We start from the raw sequence: 18,562 nt of genomic DNA on the forward strand, positions 1-18,562 counted from the left end.
AGTGATTGATGAATACTCCTTAACTTTTTCGGTCTTTTTTGCCACGTATCCCAGCTCTTTTGGAACACGTTTTTAGATAAAATTGGAAAAAAATAATGTTTTCCAGTTTGAACGTTACGTATCAGTTTGAACATGAAATATGTTGTCTTTGTAGCATATTCAACTGAATATGGCTTGAAAAGGATTTGCAAATCATTGTATTCTGTTTATATTTACATCTAACACAATTTCCCAACTCATATGGAAACAGGGTTTGTACTAATAATAAGAATTCTTTAATGCGCTCTATAATCTTGTGCACCTTATGAATGAAAAAAGCTCAAAAGTAGACCATTCATCGTCAGTGCTCCTTATAATCCGGTGCGCCCTATGGCCAGAAAAATAGGGTAAATTCAGCCCTGATTCCAAACTTGAAATGTTCTCTACCCAGCTGTTTTTGAGAAGTTTGAAAGTCACCGTGCACTGGAAGCTGTGAGCAGTGAAGACACTTCTCCGGGTCAAGGTGATTTGTCGGGCTGAGACACTTTTTTTTTACCTCCGCTTTAGGACGTTCACCAGCCTGGCAGCCCTCAACAATGCCAGACTTTCCTGGCTGCGCTTCATAATTGATGAAGGTGCAGGAAATGTCGGGATTCGATCTTGCCAGACTCCTGTGTTTTAAGTCTCGGGGAGATGCAGGTGGGAACGCGGTTCGTGGTCACGCTTTTTACCCTGATTAGAATTGCTCGTCATCGTCTTCCAGTCCTCATTCCTGCTTTGAATTGAAGCCGAAGATGTCGACTTGAAATGTGTATCCGTCTCATTTTCCAACTCAAATAGAAATAATCCATCAAAGACACTGAGTCATTGTGACAAGCACGCACTATAGGCTCGGTTGTCACAATGCTATTTTTATAGAGAAGAATATTTACCCGAATGCAGCTCAGATAGGCTCCAAGCGGTAGAAAATGGATGTCATAGAACCAATTCAACTTGGAAACCAAAATACGACATGATCAGAGAAATATCATACTTGTAAAGAACATAAAGTCATGGCTGTCTTCAGTTTCCAATCATTTCTACAACTCTTATTTTTTGTGATAGACCAGGAGTCACCAACCTTTTTGAAAGCAAGAACTACTTCTTGGGTACTGATTAATGCAAAGGGCTACCAGTTTGATACACACTTAAATAAATTGCCAGAAATAGCCAATTTGCTCAATTTACCTGTTATTATTATTATTAATTAATTATATTTATATTTGTGGAAACACTGATCATCTTAATGATTTCTCACAATAAATATATATTTTTGATGACTTGTTTTAAATAGGTTCAAATCCAATCTGCACTTTGTTAGAATATATAACAAATTGGACCAAGCTATATTTCTAACAATGAAAAATCATTATGTAACTTGAATATTGGGTTTCCCTATGTAAAGCGCTTTGAGTCACTAGAGAAAAAGCGCTATATAAAAAATAAAATAAATATATATATATATATATATATATATATATATATATATACACAAATATGTATATACAGAGATATATATATATATATATATATATATACATACACAAATATGTATATACAGATATATATATATATATGTATATATATATATATATATATATATATATATATATATATCTCTGTGTATACATGTTTGTGTATATATATATATATATATATATATATATATATATACACAAATATGTATATACAGAGATATATATATATATATATATATATATATATATACACAAATATGTATATACAGAGATATATATATATATATATATATATATATATATATCTGTATATACATATTTGTGTATATATATATATATATATATATATATATATATATATATATATATATATATATATATATATATATATATATATATATATATATATATCTGTGAAGGCACCATTAATGCTGAATGGTACATATAAGTTTTGGAGCAACATATAATGCCATTCAAGCAACGTTATCATGGACGCCCCTGCTTATTTCAGCAAGACAATGCCAAACCACGTGTGGCTTCATAGTAAAAGAGTCCGGGTACTTTCCTGGCCTGCTTGTAGTCCAGAACTGTTTCCCACCTAAAATTTTGAAGCCTAAAATACAACAAGAGACCCTGGACTGTATGTATGTATGTATATTTATATATATATATATATATATATATATATATATATATATATATATATATAATTTATTGTAGATTTTCCAGAACAACATTTTTAAAAGAAATTCAAAAGACTTTGAAATAAGATTTAAATTTGATTCTACAGATTTTCTAGATTTGCCAGAATATTTTTTATTAATTTCATAATACGTTTAACGAGTTGGTCGCACGTTGATGCGGGTTCGTTCTCCCAAAGATCCAGTCGGGCCTTGGACACAGCATGAAGGTAAGAACAAATGATTTATTAATAAATAAAACAGATTTTGACAAAACGAACAGAACTAGCATGGGAGCTAGATAAAACCAAAAGGGCTTAGCATGGAAGCTAGCAAATACAAAATAGCCTAGCGAGGAAGCTAGCAGGTTGCGAGCAAGACAGAGAACATTGTTACTAGTTGTGCGAAGACAAATTACGAAGCCAGCCTGAATGGACGGAAAAGGCAGGCTTAAATAAAGACAGCAATCAGAAAACAGGTGTGTGTCTGGAACAAGCGGCAGGTGAAACTAATGCGTAACTATGGTGACAAAATAAACAAGGAAGTACAACCAGGAACTAAAGAAATCAAACACTAACAGAATATAATACGGAAAGACTCAAATCAAAACATAATATGATCTGGGCAGCGGATCATAATAAGTCTGAAGAAATATTTCACGATGTTACTGTAAGAGTGATTTTTCTTTCTTAAATGTTTATTATCGTAGCGATATGGCTGTTAAAGTTAAGGATGTTTGTGGTTTCTGATGATTTGTGAGGGCACCAAACGGACTCCCGTGTGTGTGGAAAGTTAGAACGAACAGTAGCTTGTTGTTGTTATCTTTTTAGGATAACAATATTATTTTGTTTTGAACTTATTGTGTAAATACGAACTGATTATTGCCGATGTTAATGTAAATGTGATTTTTCTTTTTTAAACGTTTATTATCGTAGCGATATGGCTGTAAAAGTTAAGGATTTTTGTGGTTTCTGATCGTTTGTGAGGGTACCAAATGGACTCTCGTGTGTGTGGACAGATAGAAAGGACAGTAGCTTGTTGATGTTGTTGTTGTTTTGACTCGTTGAGAACAAATAAAGTTTGTAAATCGAGGTTGCACCCTAAAGCTTTGCCTTCGCACCTTTTAAAGGTAACAATAATATTTTATTTTGAACTTATTGTGTAAGTACAAACTGATTATTGCCGATGTTAAGGTAAGTGTGATTTTTTTTTTTTTAAAATGTTTATTATCGTAGCGATATGGCTGTTAAAATTAAGGATGTTTGTGGTTTGTGATGGTTTGTGAGGGCACCAAACGGACTCCCGTGTGTGTGGAAAGTTAGAACGGACAGTAGCTTGTTGTTGTTGTTATCTTTTTAGGATAACAATATTATTTTGTTTTGAACTTATCGTGTAAATACGAACTGATTATTGCCGATGTTAATGTAAGTGTGATTTTTCTTTTTTAAACGTTTATTATCGTAGCGATATGGCTGTAAAAGTTAAGGATTTTTGTGGTTTGTGATTGTTTGTGCGGGCACCAAAGGGACTCCCGTGTCTGTGGACAGATAGAAAGGACAGTAGCTTGTTGATGTTGTTGTTGTTTTGACTCACTGACAACAAACTAAGTTTGTAAATTGAAGTTCCACCGTAAAGCTTTCCCTTCGCAACTTTTATGGGTAACAATATTATTTAGTTTTGAACTTGTTGTGTGAATACGAACAGAGTATTGCCAATGTTACTGTAAGTGTGATTTTTCTTTTTTAAATGTTTATTATCGTAGCGATATAGCTGTTAAAGTTAAGGATGTTTGTGGTTTGTGATGGTTTGTGAGGGCACCAAAGGGACTCCCGTGTGTTTGGAAAGTTAGAACGGACAGTAGCTTGTTGTTGTTATCTTTTTAGGATAACAATATTATTTTGTTTTGAACTTATTGTGTAAATATGAACAGAGTATTGCCGATGTTAATGTAAGTGTGATTTTTCTTTTTTAAATGTTTATCATCGTAGCGATATGGCTGTAAAAGTTAAGGATTTTTGTGGTTTGTGATCGTTTGTGAGGGCACCAAAGGGACTCCCGTGTGAGTGGACAGATAGAAAGGACAGTAGCTTGTTGTTGTTGTTTTGACTCGTTGAGAACAAATAAAGTTTGTAAATCGAGGTTCCAGTGTAAAGCTTTGCCTTCGCACCTTTTAAGGGTAACAATATTATTTAGTTTTGAACTTATTGTGTAAATACGAACTGATTATTGCTGATGTTAATGTAAGTGTGATTTTTCTTTTTTAAATGTTTTTTATTGTAGCGATATGGCTGTTAAAGTTAAGTATGTTTTTTGTTTGTGATGGTTTGTGAGGGCACCAAAGGGACTCCTGGGTGTTTGGAAAGTTAGAACGGACAGTAGCTTGTTGTTATCGTTTTAGGATAACAATATTATTTAGTTTTGAACTTATTGTGTAAATACAAACTGATTATTGCCGATGTTAATGTAAGTGTGATTTTTCTTTTTTAAACTTTTATTATTGTAGCGATATGGCTGTAAAAGTTAAGGATTTTTGTGGTTTGTGATCATTTGTGAGGGCACCAAAGGGACTCCCGTGTGTGTGGACAGATAGAAAGGACAGTAGCTTGTTGATGTTGTTGTTGTTTTGACTCGTTGAGAACAAATAAAATTTGTAAATCGAGGTTCCACCGTAAAGCTTTCCCTTCGCACCTTTTAAAGGTAACAATATTATTTTGTTTTGAACTTATTGTGTAAATACAAACTGATTATTGCCGATGTTACTGTAAGTGTGATTTTTCTTTTTTAAATGTTTTTTATCGTAGTGGCGTGGTTGTTAAAGTTAAGGATGTTTGTTGTTTGTGATCGTTTGTGAGGGCACCAAAGGGACTCCTGTGTGTGTGGAAAGTTAGAACGGACAGTAGCTTGTTGTTGTTGTTATCTTTTTAGGATAACAATATTATTTCGTTTTGAACTTACTGTGTAAATACAAACAGATGTTACTGTAAGTGTGATTTTTCTTTTTTAAATGTTTATTATCATGTGGCATGGCTGTTAAAGTTAAGGATGTTTGTGGTTTGTGATCGTTTGTGAGTGCACCAAAGGGACTCCCGTGTGTGTGGACAGATAGAAAGGACAGTAGCTTGTTGTTGTTGTTGTTGTTTTGACTCGTTGAGAACAAATAAAATTTGTAAATCGAGGTTCCACCGTAAAGCTTTGCCTTCGCACCTTTTAAGTGTAACAATATTTAGTTTTGAACTTATTGTGTAAATACAAACTGAGTATTTACAAGTTGTCTCTCACGGACACACCTGTTGTTGTTGACTGTGGACCGACTATCGGCCGCAAAACATCAAGGCCGCGGAGCAGAGACACGCACACAAACCCCAGCAACCAATCCAAGGCCTTTGACGCAAATCCTGTAGGCGTGATGGACGGATGGTCAGCGCCTGAAGAGCTGCAGCCTGCCTACATAGCCCCCACACTCCCTCCCCTCTGTTGCGAGATATCTCCAGATGTACGTTGTATTATACATAAGTGCTTTGCTATGGAGGGTTCTTTTTCCCACTCCAGACCCCAGCATTGACCTTTTTCTCATCTTTTACGGGGCGCCTAGTGGCCTTCCTGTTCTGCAACACTGTTTGTTTGTCTAATCTTCAACGGGTTTGTGCTGAAAACAAAGTTTTGTTGTACTTGTGCAATGACAATGAAGACCTACCGACCTGACATTCTCTAGTTTCTCCGTGTTTAACAACTGCCGCCCACCTATTTTGTTAGAAAAATTAAAGCGGACTACCCAGAGTTGTTTATTCATCGCTTCACTTTTAATGGAAACAACTGTTTCCACAAAATGACAAGACGATTGCACTGAACACTAATCCCCTCAAGTACTGAAAGGGACAACGTGAGTCATATTCACCTCAACAGGAATAAAAACGAAAAAAACAAAGTAGCGCTGATAAAACAGTTATGTCATGAATCTCTCGGGAAATACTCTTTAATCTTCCTTTTTCTGTGGCAAAGCTTTGCTCTTTGTTTTGTGCTTTCTGCTGAATTAAAGGAACGGTATGACGCCAAAGCAAAGATGAAGTGCAGCCAATAATGCTCGTCATAGAAAAAGATGATGGAATTAGCGTAAAAGATAGCTAGCGATTAGCGCGGGAGCTTGCTTGTCCGAGAAAAGAGCAGGTTAAGTAGATATCAGTCATGGTTTCAAGTCATTTTTGATTTAAAACTATATTACTAACCATCTGGAATTTTACTTTGGTTTATCATTGTGAATGGGGGCGTGGCCTGCTGGCCTGTCTCAGAATAATCATGTATATATATTTTATCACACAACTTTAGTATGCTTAAAGTCTATTGCTATAGTTATTCTATTCTATCTGTGCAAGGACAAAAACGTTTTGTCTGAGGGGTGTCCTCAGCCACAGATGCTATCTTTGTTTTAGCCCGCTAACAGCCAAGGACAACAAGGAACTCAACGCAGATAAGACGACAACACGCAGACCAAGCAGAGACAAGACGAAATCACAAGGCCCAAGCACATTCCGTCATGTATTCTGCGTACTAGACCTGCTTTGCATAATATGTGACCACTCCTTTTAGAGGCGGCCTCAGTGACGTTGACTATGGAACTCCTGAATAAATAGAGGGATGCGGGAGCTGAACCTTAGAGCGTAGGGCGAGACTGTGACTAAGCGTGCAGTTCCATGAGTTCTCCTCATGAGGAAATTGAACTCTGTCTCTGCATGCTTCCTTGCTCCTTGTGAAGTGAATTGTGAATTATATTTATATAGCGCTTTTCTCTAGTGACTCAAAGCGCTTTACATAGTGAAACCCAATATCTAAGTTACATTTAAACCAGTGTGGGTGGCACCGGGAGCAGGTGGGTAAAGTGCCTTGCCAAGGACACAACGGCAGTGACTAGGATGGCGGAAGCGGGTATCGAACCTGCAACCCTCAAGTTGCTGGCACGGCCACTCTACCAACCGAGCTATAACGCCCTTGTCTGTTTAATAGATGTCATCAGTGTTTGAACCTGACAGCCTGCCGCGGAACGGGGTGTGTCAGAACCGGCCTCAAAGACAGCGACAGGTGCGTAGATGGCCCAGGTGGGCCTTGTCGGCTAATCGCCTGTCGCCTTTATTAGGAGCAGCTGTGATGAAACGATTAGTTGTAGTCAGAGGTGCTGTTGAGAGACACTGTTTTGAAAAGCAAAATACTTTGCACCATTGGGTGTTATACCCAGAATTCCAGGCTCCCCAGGCACACTGAGGAACCCACTAGAGGTGACCTCTACAATGAATAATAGTAAAAGTACCCCTTTTCGACATATCGGAATCATAAGCAAAGACGGTCAAAATAGAAAGAGGAGAAAAACTCACCCTGGCGACCCTGTTGGCGACTTCCCGACCGACCATGAGGCCCTGGACAAATGTCCGTGCGGCAATCAAGGCCCTGGTGACCTGAGCCTTCAGTTTCCTGGGCACGTCTCCAAAGGGCTTGAGTTGATCCGAGTATTTGCTGACGCATTCCAGGTAATCGTCCGTGAAGTGGTACTGGGAGTTCAACAGCTGGAACATGCGCTCCAGCAGCCGGGACCAGAAGTCGTTGAGCATCTCCTCCAGGTTGACGTTGCCCCCCGTGTAGTAGCGCTTCAACTCCGTGAACAGGTCCTGGAACACCTCCGAGTTCTTCATGTAGAGCTTCCCAAAGGTCCTTGTGAACATGCTGCTCAGGGACCGCTCCGAATTGTCCAGCAGCTCCAAGAAAAATTCTGTGAGGGATTGACGTGACAGAGGAACAGTGTCAGGAAAAACGGGGTTACTTATTAACGCCGTTACTTTTACGAGTCTCGAGTGATCCAAGTTCAAAACCCCAAAACCTGTGAAGTAGGCAAGTTGTGTTATTCGTAAATAAAAACAGAATAAAATGATTTGCAAATCTTTTTTTTACTTATTTTAAATTGAATAGACTGCAAAGACAATATATTTAATCTTCAAACTGAAAATGCCAAATAATCATTTATTTAGAATTTAATGGCAGCAACACATTGCAAAAAGGGGCCTTTTTACCACTGAGTTACAAACCCTGTTTCCATATGAGTTGGGAAATTGTCCATCCATCCATTTTCTACCGCGTATTCCCTTTCGGGGTCGCGGGGGGCGCTGGCGCCTATCTCAGCTACAATCGGGCGGAAGGCGGTGTACACCCTGGACAAGTCGCCACCTCATCGCAGGGCCAACACAGATAGACAGACAACATTCACACTCACATTCACACACTAGGGCCAATTTAGTGTTGCCAATCAACCTATCCCCAGGTGCATGTCTTTGGAAGTGGGAGGAAGCCGGAGTACCCGGAGGGAACCCACGCATTCACGGGGAGAACATGCAAACTCCACACAGAAAGATGTAAATATAAACAGAATACAAGGATTTGCAAATCCTTTTCAAGCCATATTCAGTTGAATATGCTACAAAGACAACATATTTGATGTTCAAACTCATAATTGTTTTATTTTTTTTGCAAATAATAATTAACTTAAAACTTTATGGCTGCAACATGTGCCAAAGTAGTTGGGAAAGGGCATGTTCACTACATTTTTTTTTTTTAACTTTGCTTCTTAAAACTTTCAAAAAGACAATTTTAAAGAAAAAATACAACCTTAAAAATGATTTTAGGATTTTTAAACACATATATCTTTTTACCTTTGAAATTCCTTTTCTTTCCGGACAATTTAAATCAATGTTCAAGTAAATTAATTTATTTATTGTAAAGAATAATAAATATATTTTAAATTAATTCTTCATTTAGGTTCTGTGTTTTCGACGAAGAATATTTCAATCAATCAATGTTTATTTATATAGCCCCAAATCACAAATGTCTCAAAGGACTGTACAAATCATTACGACTACAACATCCTCGGAAGAACCCACAAAAGGGCAAGGAAAACTCACACCCAGTGGGCAGGGAAAATTCACATCCAGTGGGACGCCAGTGACAATGCTGACTATGAGAAACCTTGGAGAGGACCTCAGATGTGGGCAACCCCCCCCCTCTAGGGGACCGAAAGCAATGGATGTGGAGCGGGTCTAACATGATACTGTTGTGAAATATGTCTTCAAACTTATGATTAAAATTCCAAAATATATATTCTGGCAAATCTAGAAAATCCGTAGAATCAAATTTAAATCTTATTTCAAAGTCTTTTGAATTTATTTTAAAATGTTTGTTGGGGAAAATCTAGAAGAAATAATGATTTGTCTTTGTTAGAAATATAGCTTGGTCCAATTTGTTATATATTCTAACAAAGTGCGGATTGGGTTTTAACCTATTTAAAACATGCCATCAAAAATGTTTAAATTAATCCTAATCAGGAAAATTACTAATGATGTTCCATAAATTATTTTTTTAATTTTTTCAAAAAGATTCAAATTAGCTAGTTTTTCTCTTTTTTTTTTCGGTTGAATTTTGAATTTTAAAGAGTCGAAATTGAAGATAAACTATGTTTCAAATATAGTTTTCTTTTTTTTTCCTGTTTTCTCCTCTTTTAAACCATTCAATTAAGTGTTTTTTTCATCATTTATTCTCTACAAAAAACCTTCTGTGAAAGGAAAAAAAATGTATGACGGAATGACAGACAAAAATACCCATTTTTTATATATATAGATTTATTGATTAAAGGTAAATTGAGCAAATTGGCTATTTCTGGCAATTTATTTAAGTGTGTATCAAACTGGTAGCCCTTGGCATTAATCAGTACCCAAGAAGTGTCAGGCTTGGACATGGATTGTGTGTGTGCTCCTTCGACGCAGCGGGATTACAGGACGAGCCAGGCGTGAATTCAGGTACATGATTTATTAAATAAACAAACTACAAAAAGGCAAACCTAGGACGCGCTCTGTGGCGGATAATAATCCATACTAAACTTAAAACGAAACTGCACAGTGGCATGACTATATACAAACAAAACAAAACTAGCACTGTGGCATAAATACAAAAATTTACACGGCATGGAACTGTGGACGAGGACGAGAAGGTTTGAACAGCATGGGTAGGGTGCGTGCGAGTGTGAGAAGATCCCAGCATGATGAACAGATAGAAAATGACTTAAATACTGGCTGTGATAATCAGGAACAGGTGCGGGACTGAGGGCAGGGGCGTGACCAGGTGGGAACTAATACGTTGGCATGGAAACAAACAAAAGCAGGAAGTGCAAAACGTGACTGAATGTCCAAAATGAAAAACATAACATGACAGAACAAAACATGATCCATAGGTGTGACAGGAAGTAGCTCGTGGTTTCAAAAAGGTTGCTGACCCCTGCACTAGATAGTTGACGTCCTCAGTAGAACAGCACTCGGAAATAAATTTGATTTGCACAAAAAGGGCCCTAATTGGCAGAGGTGGGTAGTAACGCGCTACATTTACTCCGTTACATCTACTTGAGTAACTTTTGGGATAAATTGTACTTCTAAGAGTAGTTTTTATGCAACATACTTTTACTTGAGTATATTTCTAAAGAAGAAACGCTACTTTTACTCCGCTCCATTTATCTGCAATCAGCTCGCTACTCGCTACTTTTTTTTTATCGATCTGTTAATGCACGCTTTGTTTGTTTTGATTTTGTCAGACACGCATTCAAATTAGGAACTACACATGCCTGCATTTCACCAATCAAATGCAGTCGCTGGTGACGTTGGACCAATCAAACAAAACCAGGCGGTCACATGACCGTCACACGTCGAATCCGACCTAAAAAGTTGGAAAACTTATTGGGGTGTTACCATTTAGTGGCCAATTGTGCAGAATATGTACTGTACTGTGCAATCTACTAATAAAAGTTTCAATCAATCAAAAGTGTAAAGGACAAAAGACACTTTTTATTTCAACCGTACTTCCCGTCAAAGGCCTAAAGACTGATCGCACACTTCCTGTCTTCACAATAAAAGTGCCACTCCATCGCGCCTGCGCTAACAAAATAAGAGTCTCCGAAAGCCAGCGCAAACAAGCTAGCAAGCTACGGAGTTTGCCGCCAATGTATTTCTTGTAAAGTGTATAAAAACCAATATGGAAGCTGGACAAATAAGATGCCAAAAACCAACGACTTTCATGTGGTATTAGACAGGAAGGAGGAACTTTTTTTCTCCTCCATTTGAAAACGTGGACATTATCAGCACTATACTGTCTGATTCCAATCAATGCAAGTCATCAGAATCAGGTAATACACCAACTTATATTCTTGTCTTCATTAAAGGTAGGAATCTATGTGTTAAACATGCATGTATATTCATTAAAACACCTTTAACATGTCAACAAAAACGGCAAAATAAAAAACTATAAATTATATACTGTATACATATATATATATATATATATATATATATATATATATATATATATGATATATGTGTGTATGTATATATGAGGTAGATCACCTCGACTTGGTCATTTATTAAGTAATTGATTAACATTGAAAAACTTATTGGGGTGTTACCATTTAGTGGTCAATTGTACGGAATATGTACTGTACTGTGCAATCTACTAATACAAGTTTCAACCAATCAATCAATCAATCAATCAATCAATGAATGCCTACTGAGCCTATGGTGCTGTCAAGTTATTGTGGCTCAATTTGCCTTAATTTTTTTATTTTAATGTATTATTATTTAATATATAATATTGTTTTAGTTGCTTAAGAGATATTCCTGGCTCTGAATTTGCTCATTGCTATTTTTATGTTTTTGTGCATTACTTGTTGCCGTCATCATTAAACAAACAAGTTACTCATCAGTTACTCAGTACTTGAGTAGTTTTTTCACAACATACTTTTTACTTTTACTCTAGTAAATATTTGGGTGACTACTCCTTACTTTTACTTGAGTAATAAATCTCTAAAGCAGGGGTGCCCATTAGGTCGATCGCGAGCTACCAGTCGACCGCGGGGGGTGTGTCAGTCGATCTCCAGCCAGGCTTTTAAAAAAAAAATAGACCTAAAAATGAGTGATCATCAATCTTCACCAAGACGTCACTTAAATGACATTCACGGTACCGGAGGGTCTTGTGAGATGACGCTGGCTGCTGCAAGATCATTATTATGAAAATATGACCGAGAGGAAGGCGAGAAATGTTGTGATCCGGCTTCCGGATCACACATCTCTAGCATGTTTGTCTTTTTTGTATTGTCCTACTATGTTTTGATCATGTTTTGGACTCTACCGATCCCGTTTGTTAGCGCACTTCCTTGTTTTGTATTGTCACCATGGCAACCTAAGTATGCCTCCTGCACGGACTCATTACGCACACCTGTTTTGAATTATTTGTGTTGTATTTAAGACCACCTGCTACCTTAGTTCCTCCTGGCTGTTTTGTTTGCTACTTGCAACACGCACGTTGGTTCTTATTTTTGTAATCACTATTGCTAAGTCTCGCCTTAGCTTTGCGTGCGCTCTGCACCTCTATTCCTGTACTCTGCTCTCGTTGCTAATTATTAGCATAGCTCTCCGTGCATTCGGCACGCCTTTTCTTTGCATTTTGTACCAGTATTATTTTTGTTTTCGTATTAAATCTAATCTTACCTGCAACTCCTGCCTGTCCTGGTCCTCTTGCATCCCTGGGGTAGCAACACGCATCCATTATGCCTCGCCACCGTGTCAGAAAACAGCCAGCACAACGCCGCCTCGCAGTGGACCACCAAAAGTCTTCCCTTCGCCAAGCCGCGAAGACTTTTTCCCCGGACAGCAGCGCGCAGACAACAGCCCAGTACTCTTCCCTGAGGTTTGGAAGTTTTGTTTTTTCTCCATATTCCAACCACTCTTCCGACTGGGCTGTAAGGCCAGGGCATACCTCCGGCCCACCGGTCCATCACGGTGACGTCATTTCGTCAACGCCCCCTGGTGGCTCAATACCACCCCCTGTCGATGATATTTTTTCTGAGGATTTTTATATTGTTGAGTCTTATTCTCAACCTGTTTCAAATATTGACTATGATTTTTTGGACTCTATAGACACAACTAAGTTCTATACAGATGTTATTTCTAGATGCAAACTAAGGCAACATGAGCTACCTACTTTTCTTCCTCCACCTGTGTTTCCCCCGGTCAAGCCACTAAGGCCACCTAGACCTCCTCCACCGACTTTTCGACTCGCTAGTCCACTACCTCCAGTGCGCCCTCCACCACCGGTGTTCAAGCCTAGTCCCAGTCCTAGTCTTTGTCCAAGTCCTTGCCCGAGCACCAGTATGATTGTAAGTCCCAGTCCTTGCCCTAGGTTGACCTCAAGTCCTAGTTCCTGCCCAAGCCCTGGTTCGACTGTAAGTCCTGGTCCTTGCCCAAGTCCTTATAAAAGCACTAGTTTGATTGTAAGTACTGGTCCTCACACAAGTCCTTGCCCAAGTCCTAGTGTTAGTCTAAATCCTCATAGTAGTCCTAGTCCTCCTCTCTGCCAGTCTCTTAGTGCTCCTCGGCTGACGCCGACACCTGCTCCTCGGCTGACGCCGACACCTGCTCCTCGGCTGACGCCGACACCTGCTCCTCGGCTGACGCCGACTCCTGCTCCTCGGCTGACGCCGACTCCTGCTCCTCGGCTGAAGCCGACTCCTGCTCCTCGGCTGAAGCCGACACCTGCTCCTCGGCTGAAGCCGACACCTGCTCCTCGGCTGAAGCCGACACCTGCTCCTCGGCTGACGCCGACACCTGCTCCTCGGCTGACGCCGACACCTGCTCCTCGGCTGACGCCGACACCTGCTCCTCGGCTGAAGCCGACACCTGCTCCTCGGCTGAAGCCGACACCTGCTCCTCGGCTGAAGCCGACACCTGCTCCCAGTCTGGTTCTCACACCAGCTCCCAGTCTGGTTCTCACACCAGCTCCCAGTCTGGTTCTCACACCAGCTCCCAGTCTGGTTCTCACACCAGCTCCCAGTCTGGTTCTCACACCAGCTCCCAGTCTGGTTCTCACACCAGCTCCCAGTCTGGTTCTCACACCAGCTCCCAGTCTGGTTCTCACACCAGCTCCCAGTCTGGTTCTCACACCAGCTCCCAGTCTGGTTCTCACACCAGCTCCCAGTCTGGTTCTCACACCAGCTCCCAGTCTGGTTCTCACACCAGCACAAACTCCAAGGCTGGAGCCCACTCCGGTACCAGCACCACGACAGGTACCGGTGCCAGCTCCGTGCCGCCAAGCACCGGTGCCAGCTCCGTGCCGCCAAGCACCGCCGACGACGGGGCTGGAGCCCACACCAGCGCCGACGACGGGGCTGGAGCCCACACCAGCGCCGACGACGGGGCTGGAGCCCACACCAGCGCCGACGACGGGGCTGGAGCCCACACCAGCGCCGACGACGGGGCTGGAGCCCACACCAGCGCCGACGACGGGGCTGGAGCCCACACCAGCGTCGACGACGGGGCTGGAGCCCACACCAGCGTCGACGACGGGGCTGGAGCCCACACCAGCACCACCGACGACTCCTGCGGCTCCCAGGCCGCCTCCGACGACTCCTGCGGCTCCCAGGCCGCCTCCGACGACTCCTGCGGCTCCCAGGCCGCCTCCGACGACTCCTGCGGCTCCCAGGCCGCCTCCGACGACTCCTGCGGCTCCCAGGCCGCCTCCGACGACTCCTGCGGCTCCCAGGCCGCCTCCGACGACTCCTGCGGCTGCAGCACCCGCATCATCCTCGCCAGCTGCACTCGGGCCTGCTTTGGCTGCAGTCCCCGCACCCTCGTCTGCTGCTTCCAAGCCTGCTGGGATTTCGGTGCTGAGGCGTCGTCCACCACGTCGACCACGGGCGTGGCCTCTGCGAGGTCATCCTCCTCGCCAGATACTCCCTCCTCCATGTCGGCCACGGATGTGGCCGTGCCCGGGTCGTCCGCCTCGCCGGGCACCTCATCCTGCGAGGCGGCCACTAATGTGGCCTTTTCGAGGTCGCCCGCCAAAACTTTTTCGGCAGCAGCGTTCCACCCGCCGCCGCCACATGATCTGTCCTCGGTGGATTCGGGGACATGCGATCTGGCGACCCTCCACCGTGGCCTCCCTCCGCCCTCCCTTCGTTTGTGAACTTTCTGGTTTTGGGGAGGGGGTTCAAGTTTTGTTTGTTTTTTAAGACATCTGGTATCTGTCTTTTGTTGGGGGGGAATACTGTTGCGATCTGCTGCTCAGATCTTCACGTGTTTGTTTTTTCATTCTCTGTCTGACCCGTTTATTTCCTGTTTTTATCCATCACTATGGTTACACATCAGTCCACCTGTTAGTCTCGCCCCGCACACCTGCTACTAATTTTCACCCTCCTATTTAAGCTCACCTTTTCTGTTTACTCATTCTCGGATCCTAATTTGCCCACGCGCATCAGTGACGACTCTCATCATTCGTATGTATTTTCTCGCTAGCTCTCACGCCAAGCCACTTTATTGTCTAGCTTTCATGCTAAATGTTTTGTTTACTCTTTCTCTTTACACCAGTATTTTTGTTCATAGACTTTTGTTATTAAATACCCTTTATCTTACCTATGCTGTGTTCTGCTTCGACGCATCCACGGGAAAACCACACCGGCATTACAATGCCGAAGAAGAGTCATCACAAGAAACACTTTTTATTTCAACAGACTCTCGCGCCGTACCTTCCGTCAAAACTCTAAAGGCCGACTGCACATTTCCTATCTTCACAATAAAAGCCCTGCTTCATGCTGCCTGCGCTAACTAAATACAGAGTCTCGGAAAACTGGCGTGCACAAGCGATCCCTCAGAAAGCTGGCGTGCACATCACTTGTGTCATTTACTATGTCATTTTTTCATAATAATGAACTGGCAGCAGCCAGCGTCATCTCACAAGACCCTCGGGTGCCGTGAATGTCAATCAAGCAAGCTACGGAATTTGCCGCCAATGTTTTTCTTGTAAAGTGTATGGAAGCTGGATGAATTAGATGCCAAAAACCAACCACTTTCATGTGGTATTGTACAAAAAGGAGGACTTTTTTTCTCCTCCATTTGAAAATGTGGGCGTTATCATCATTACTGTCTGATTCCAATCAATGCAAGTCATCAGAATCAGGTAATACACCAACTTATATTCTTGTCTTCGTGAAAGAAAGACATCTATATGTGTTACACATGCTTGTATTATCATTAAACACATTTAACTTGTTTACAAAAATGTCTCTTTCATGAATAAATAAATATAAATGATATATATAAATGAGGTAGATCCCCTCCAGTTGGTCAATTGAAAAGTAGCTCGCCTGCAGAAAAAGTGTGGGCACCCCTGCTCTAAAGTAACAGTACTCTTACTTGAGTACAATTTCTGGCTACTCTACCCACCTCTGCTAATTGGTCCAAAAATGTGGGGAAGTTGTGGCCATTGGACAAAAGTTGCAAGGCGGATCATAATTGGCAGGCATTGCTTGCTGCGATTAGGTGGCGACTTGTCCAGGGTGTACGCTGCCTTCCACCTGATTGTAGCTGAGATAAGCACAAGCGCCCCCCGTGACCCAAAGGGAATAAGTGGTAGAACATGGATGAATTTGCAAGAATCTGCAGGACCACGACATATAACACAAGTTACGCGTCAATCAAAAAGTATGATCACAGCATATTTCCGTCAAAAACGACCTCAAAGCCCACTTTTTTTTCGTCTTTTCATTAACTTTGAAGTCAAAGAGTCTTTTATGGACTGTTGAATTAGTTGACACAAAAGCACACAAATACAAGCTCAGAGAGAGAAAACAGGATGTCGTTCAACACCAAGGACAGAATATGGTGTATTTTTTATTTATTTTTTTGTCTTTTTAAATTTCATCCGACTACTTCAGAACACGGAGTGGCAGCAAAACAATCAGGTTCAAGGCCTACTGAAAGCCACTACTAGCGACCACGCAGTCTGATAGTTTATATATCAATGATGAAATATTAACATTGCAACACATGACAATACGGCCGCTTTACTTTATTAAATTGCAATTTTAAATTTCGTCTTGAAAACGTCGTGTAATGATGACGTGTACGCGTGACGTCACGGGCTGTTATGAATATGAGCGCTGCACACACACACAGCTAAAAGTCGTCTGCTTTAACGGCATAATTACACAGTATTTTGGACATCTGTGTTGCTGAATCTTTTGCAATTTGTTCAATTAATATTGCAGAAGTCAAAGTGGAATGACAGAGTTGGGAAGCTTTAGCCTTTAGCCACACAAACACACGGTGATTCCTTGTTTAAAATTCACGGAGGTGAAGCTTTCCTATGGACCACAGCGAACATGGATCCCGACCGAATGTCAACCAGCAGTTTTCGGTGAGAAAATTGTGGTTAAAAAGTCGCCTCTTACCAGATATCAGCTGAGCTTGTGTCGTCCATACAGCTGCCGTCGACTTCCCTGAGACACTGCGCGTCAACACCCGGCCGTGGACGTACACCTCCGACTATCAGGTACTGTTAAACTCACTAAAACACTAGCAACACAATAGAAAGATAAGGGATTTCCCAGAATTATCCTAGTAAATGTGTCTAAAAACATATGAAATCGCGCTATCAATATCCTCAAACACGAATAATTTATCTTCGCTCAAATTAATGGGGAAATTGTCGTTTTCTCGGACTGAATACCACTTTTTGTTGGAGGCTCCCTTTAAAAACAATGTGAATATATGAGGAGTCATCAACATGTGATGTCATCGTCTGTGACTTCCGGTAGAGGCGGGGCTTTTCTTTTCTGCAGTTGCCAACTTTATCCTGGATGTTCTCTACTAAATCCTTTCAGCAAAAATATGGCAATATGGCAAAATGATGAAGTATGACACATAGAATGGAGCTGCTATCCCCGTTTAAATAAGAACATCTCATTTCAGTAGGCCTTTAAGCTCACAATCTGAAGAGAAAAGTGAAGAAAAAATGTGTCATAAAACTAAAGAAGTGAAAATGGAATGTCCTTGACAAAGAATGTTATTTTATACAATATCAAGCACCTTAAGCAAATGTACAAACCCTGTTTCCATATGAGTTGGGAAATTGTGTTAGATGTAAATATAAACAGAATACAATGATTTGCAAATCCTTTTCAACCCATATTCAGTTGAATATGCTACAAAGACAACATATTTGATGTTCAAACTCATAAACTTTATTTTTTTTTGCAAATAATAATTAACTTAGAAATTCATGGCTGCAACGTGTGCCAAAGTAGTTGGGAAAGGGCATGTTCACCACTGTGTTACATCACCTTTTCTTTTAAAAACACTCAATAAACGTTTGGGAACTGAGGAAAGTAATTGTTGAAGCTTTGAAAGTGGAATTCTTTCCCATTCTTGTTTTATGTAGAGCTTCAGTCCTTCAACAGTCCGGGGTCTCCGCTGTCTTATTTTATGCTTCATAATGCGCCACACATTTTCCATGGGAGACAGGTCTGGACTGCAGGCGGGC

The 18,562-nt window shown here is 41.0% G+C and overlaps 1 protein-coding gene across 2 annotated transcripts in view; it reads right to left on the minus strand.

Moving 5' to 3' along the window:
* gpc6a (glypican 6a) overlaps positions 1-18,562 on the minus strand; it is a 368,654-nt gene that overhangs the window by 144,973 nt on the left and 205,119 nt on the right. For both annotated transcript variants that reach the window (XM_061887707.1, XM_061887708.1), the window contains exon 3: positions 7,540-7,931. In XM_061887707.1, the coding sequence (XP_061743691.1) occupies positions 7,540-7,931 (392 nt within the window). The remainder of the gene's footprint in view (positions 1-7,539; positions 7,932-18,562) is intronic.

The sequence above is a fragment of the Nerophis ophidion genome, linkage group LG25, assembly GCF_033978795.1.
Source record: "Nerophis ophidion isolate RoL-2023_Sa linkage group LG25, RoL_Noph_v1.0, whole genome shotgun sequence".
Taxonomy (NCBI): domain Eukaryota; kingdom Metazoa; phylum Chordata; class Actinopteri; order Syngnathiformes; family Syngnathidae; genus Nerophis; species Nerophis ophidion.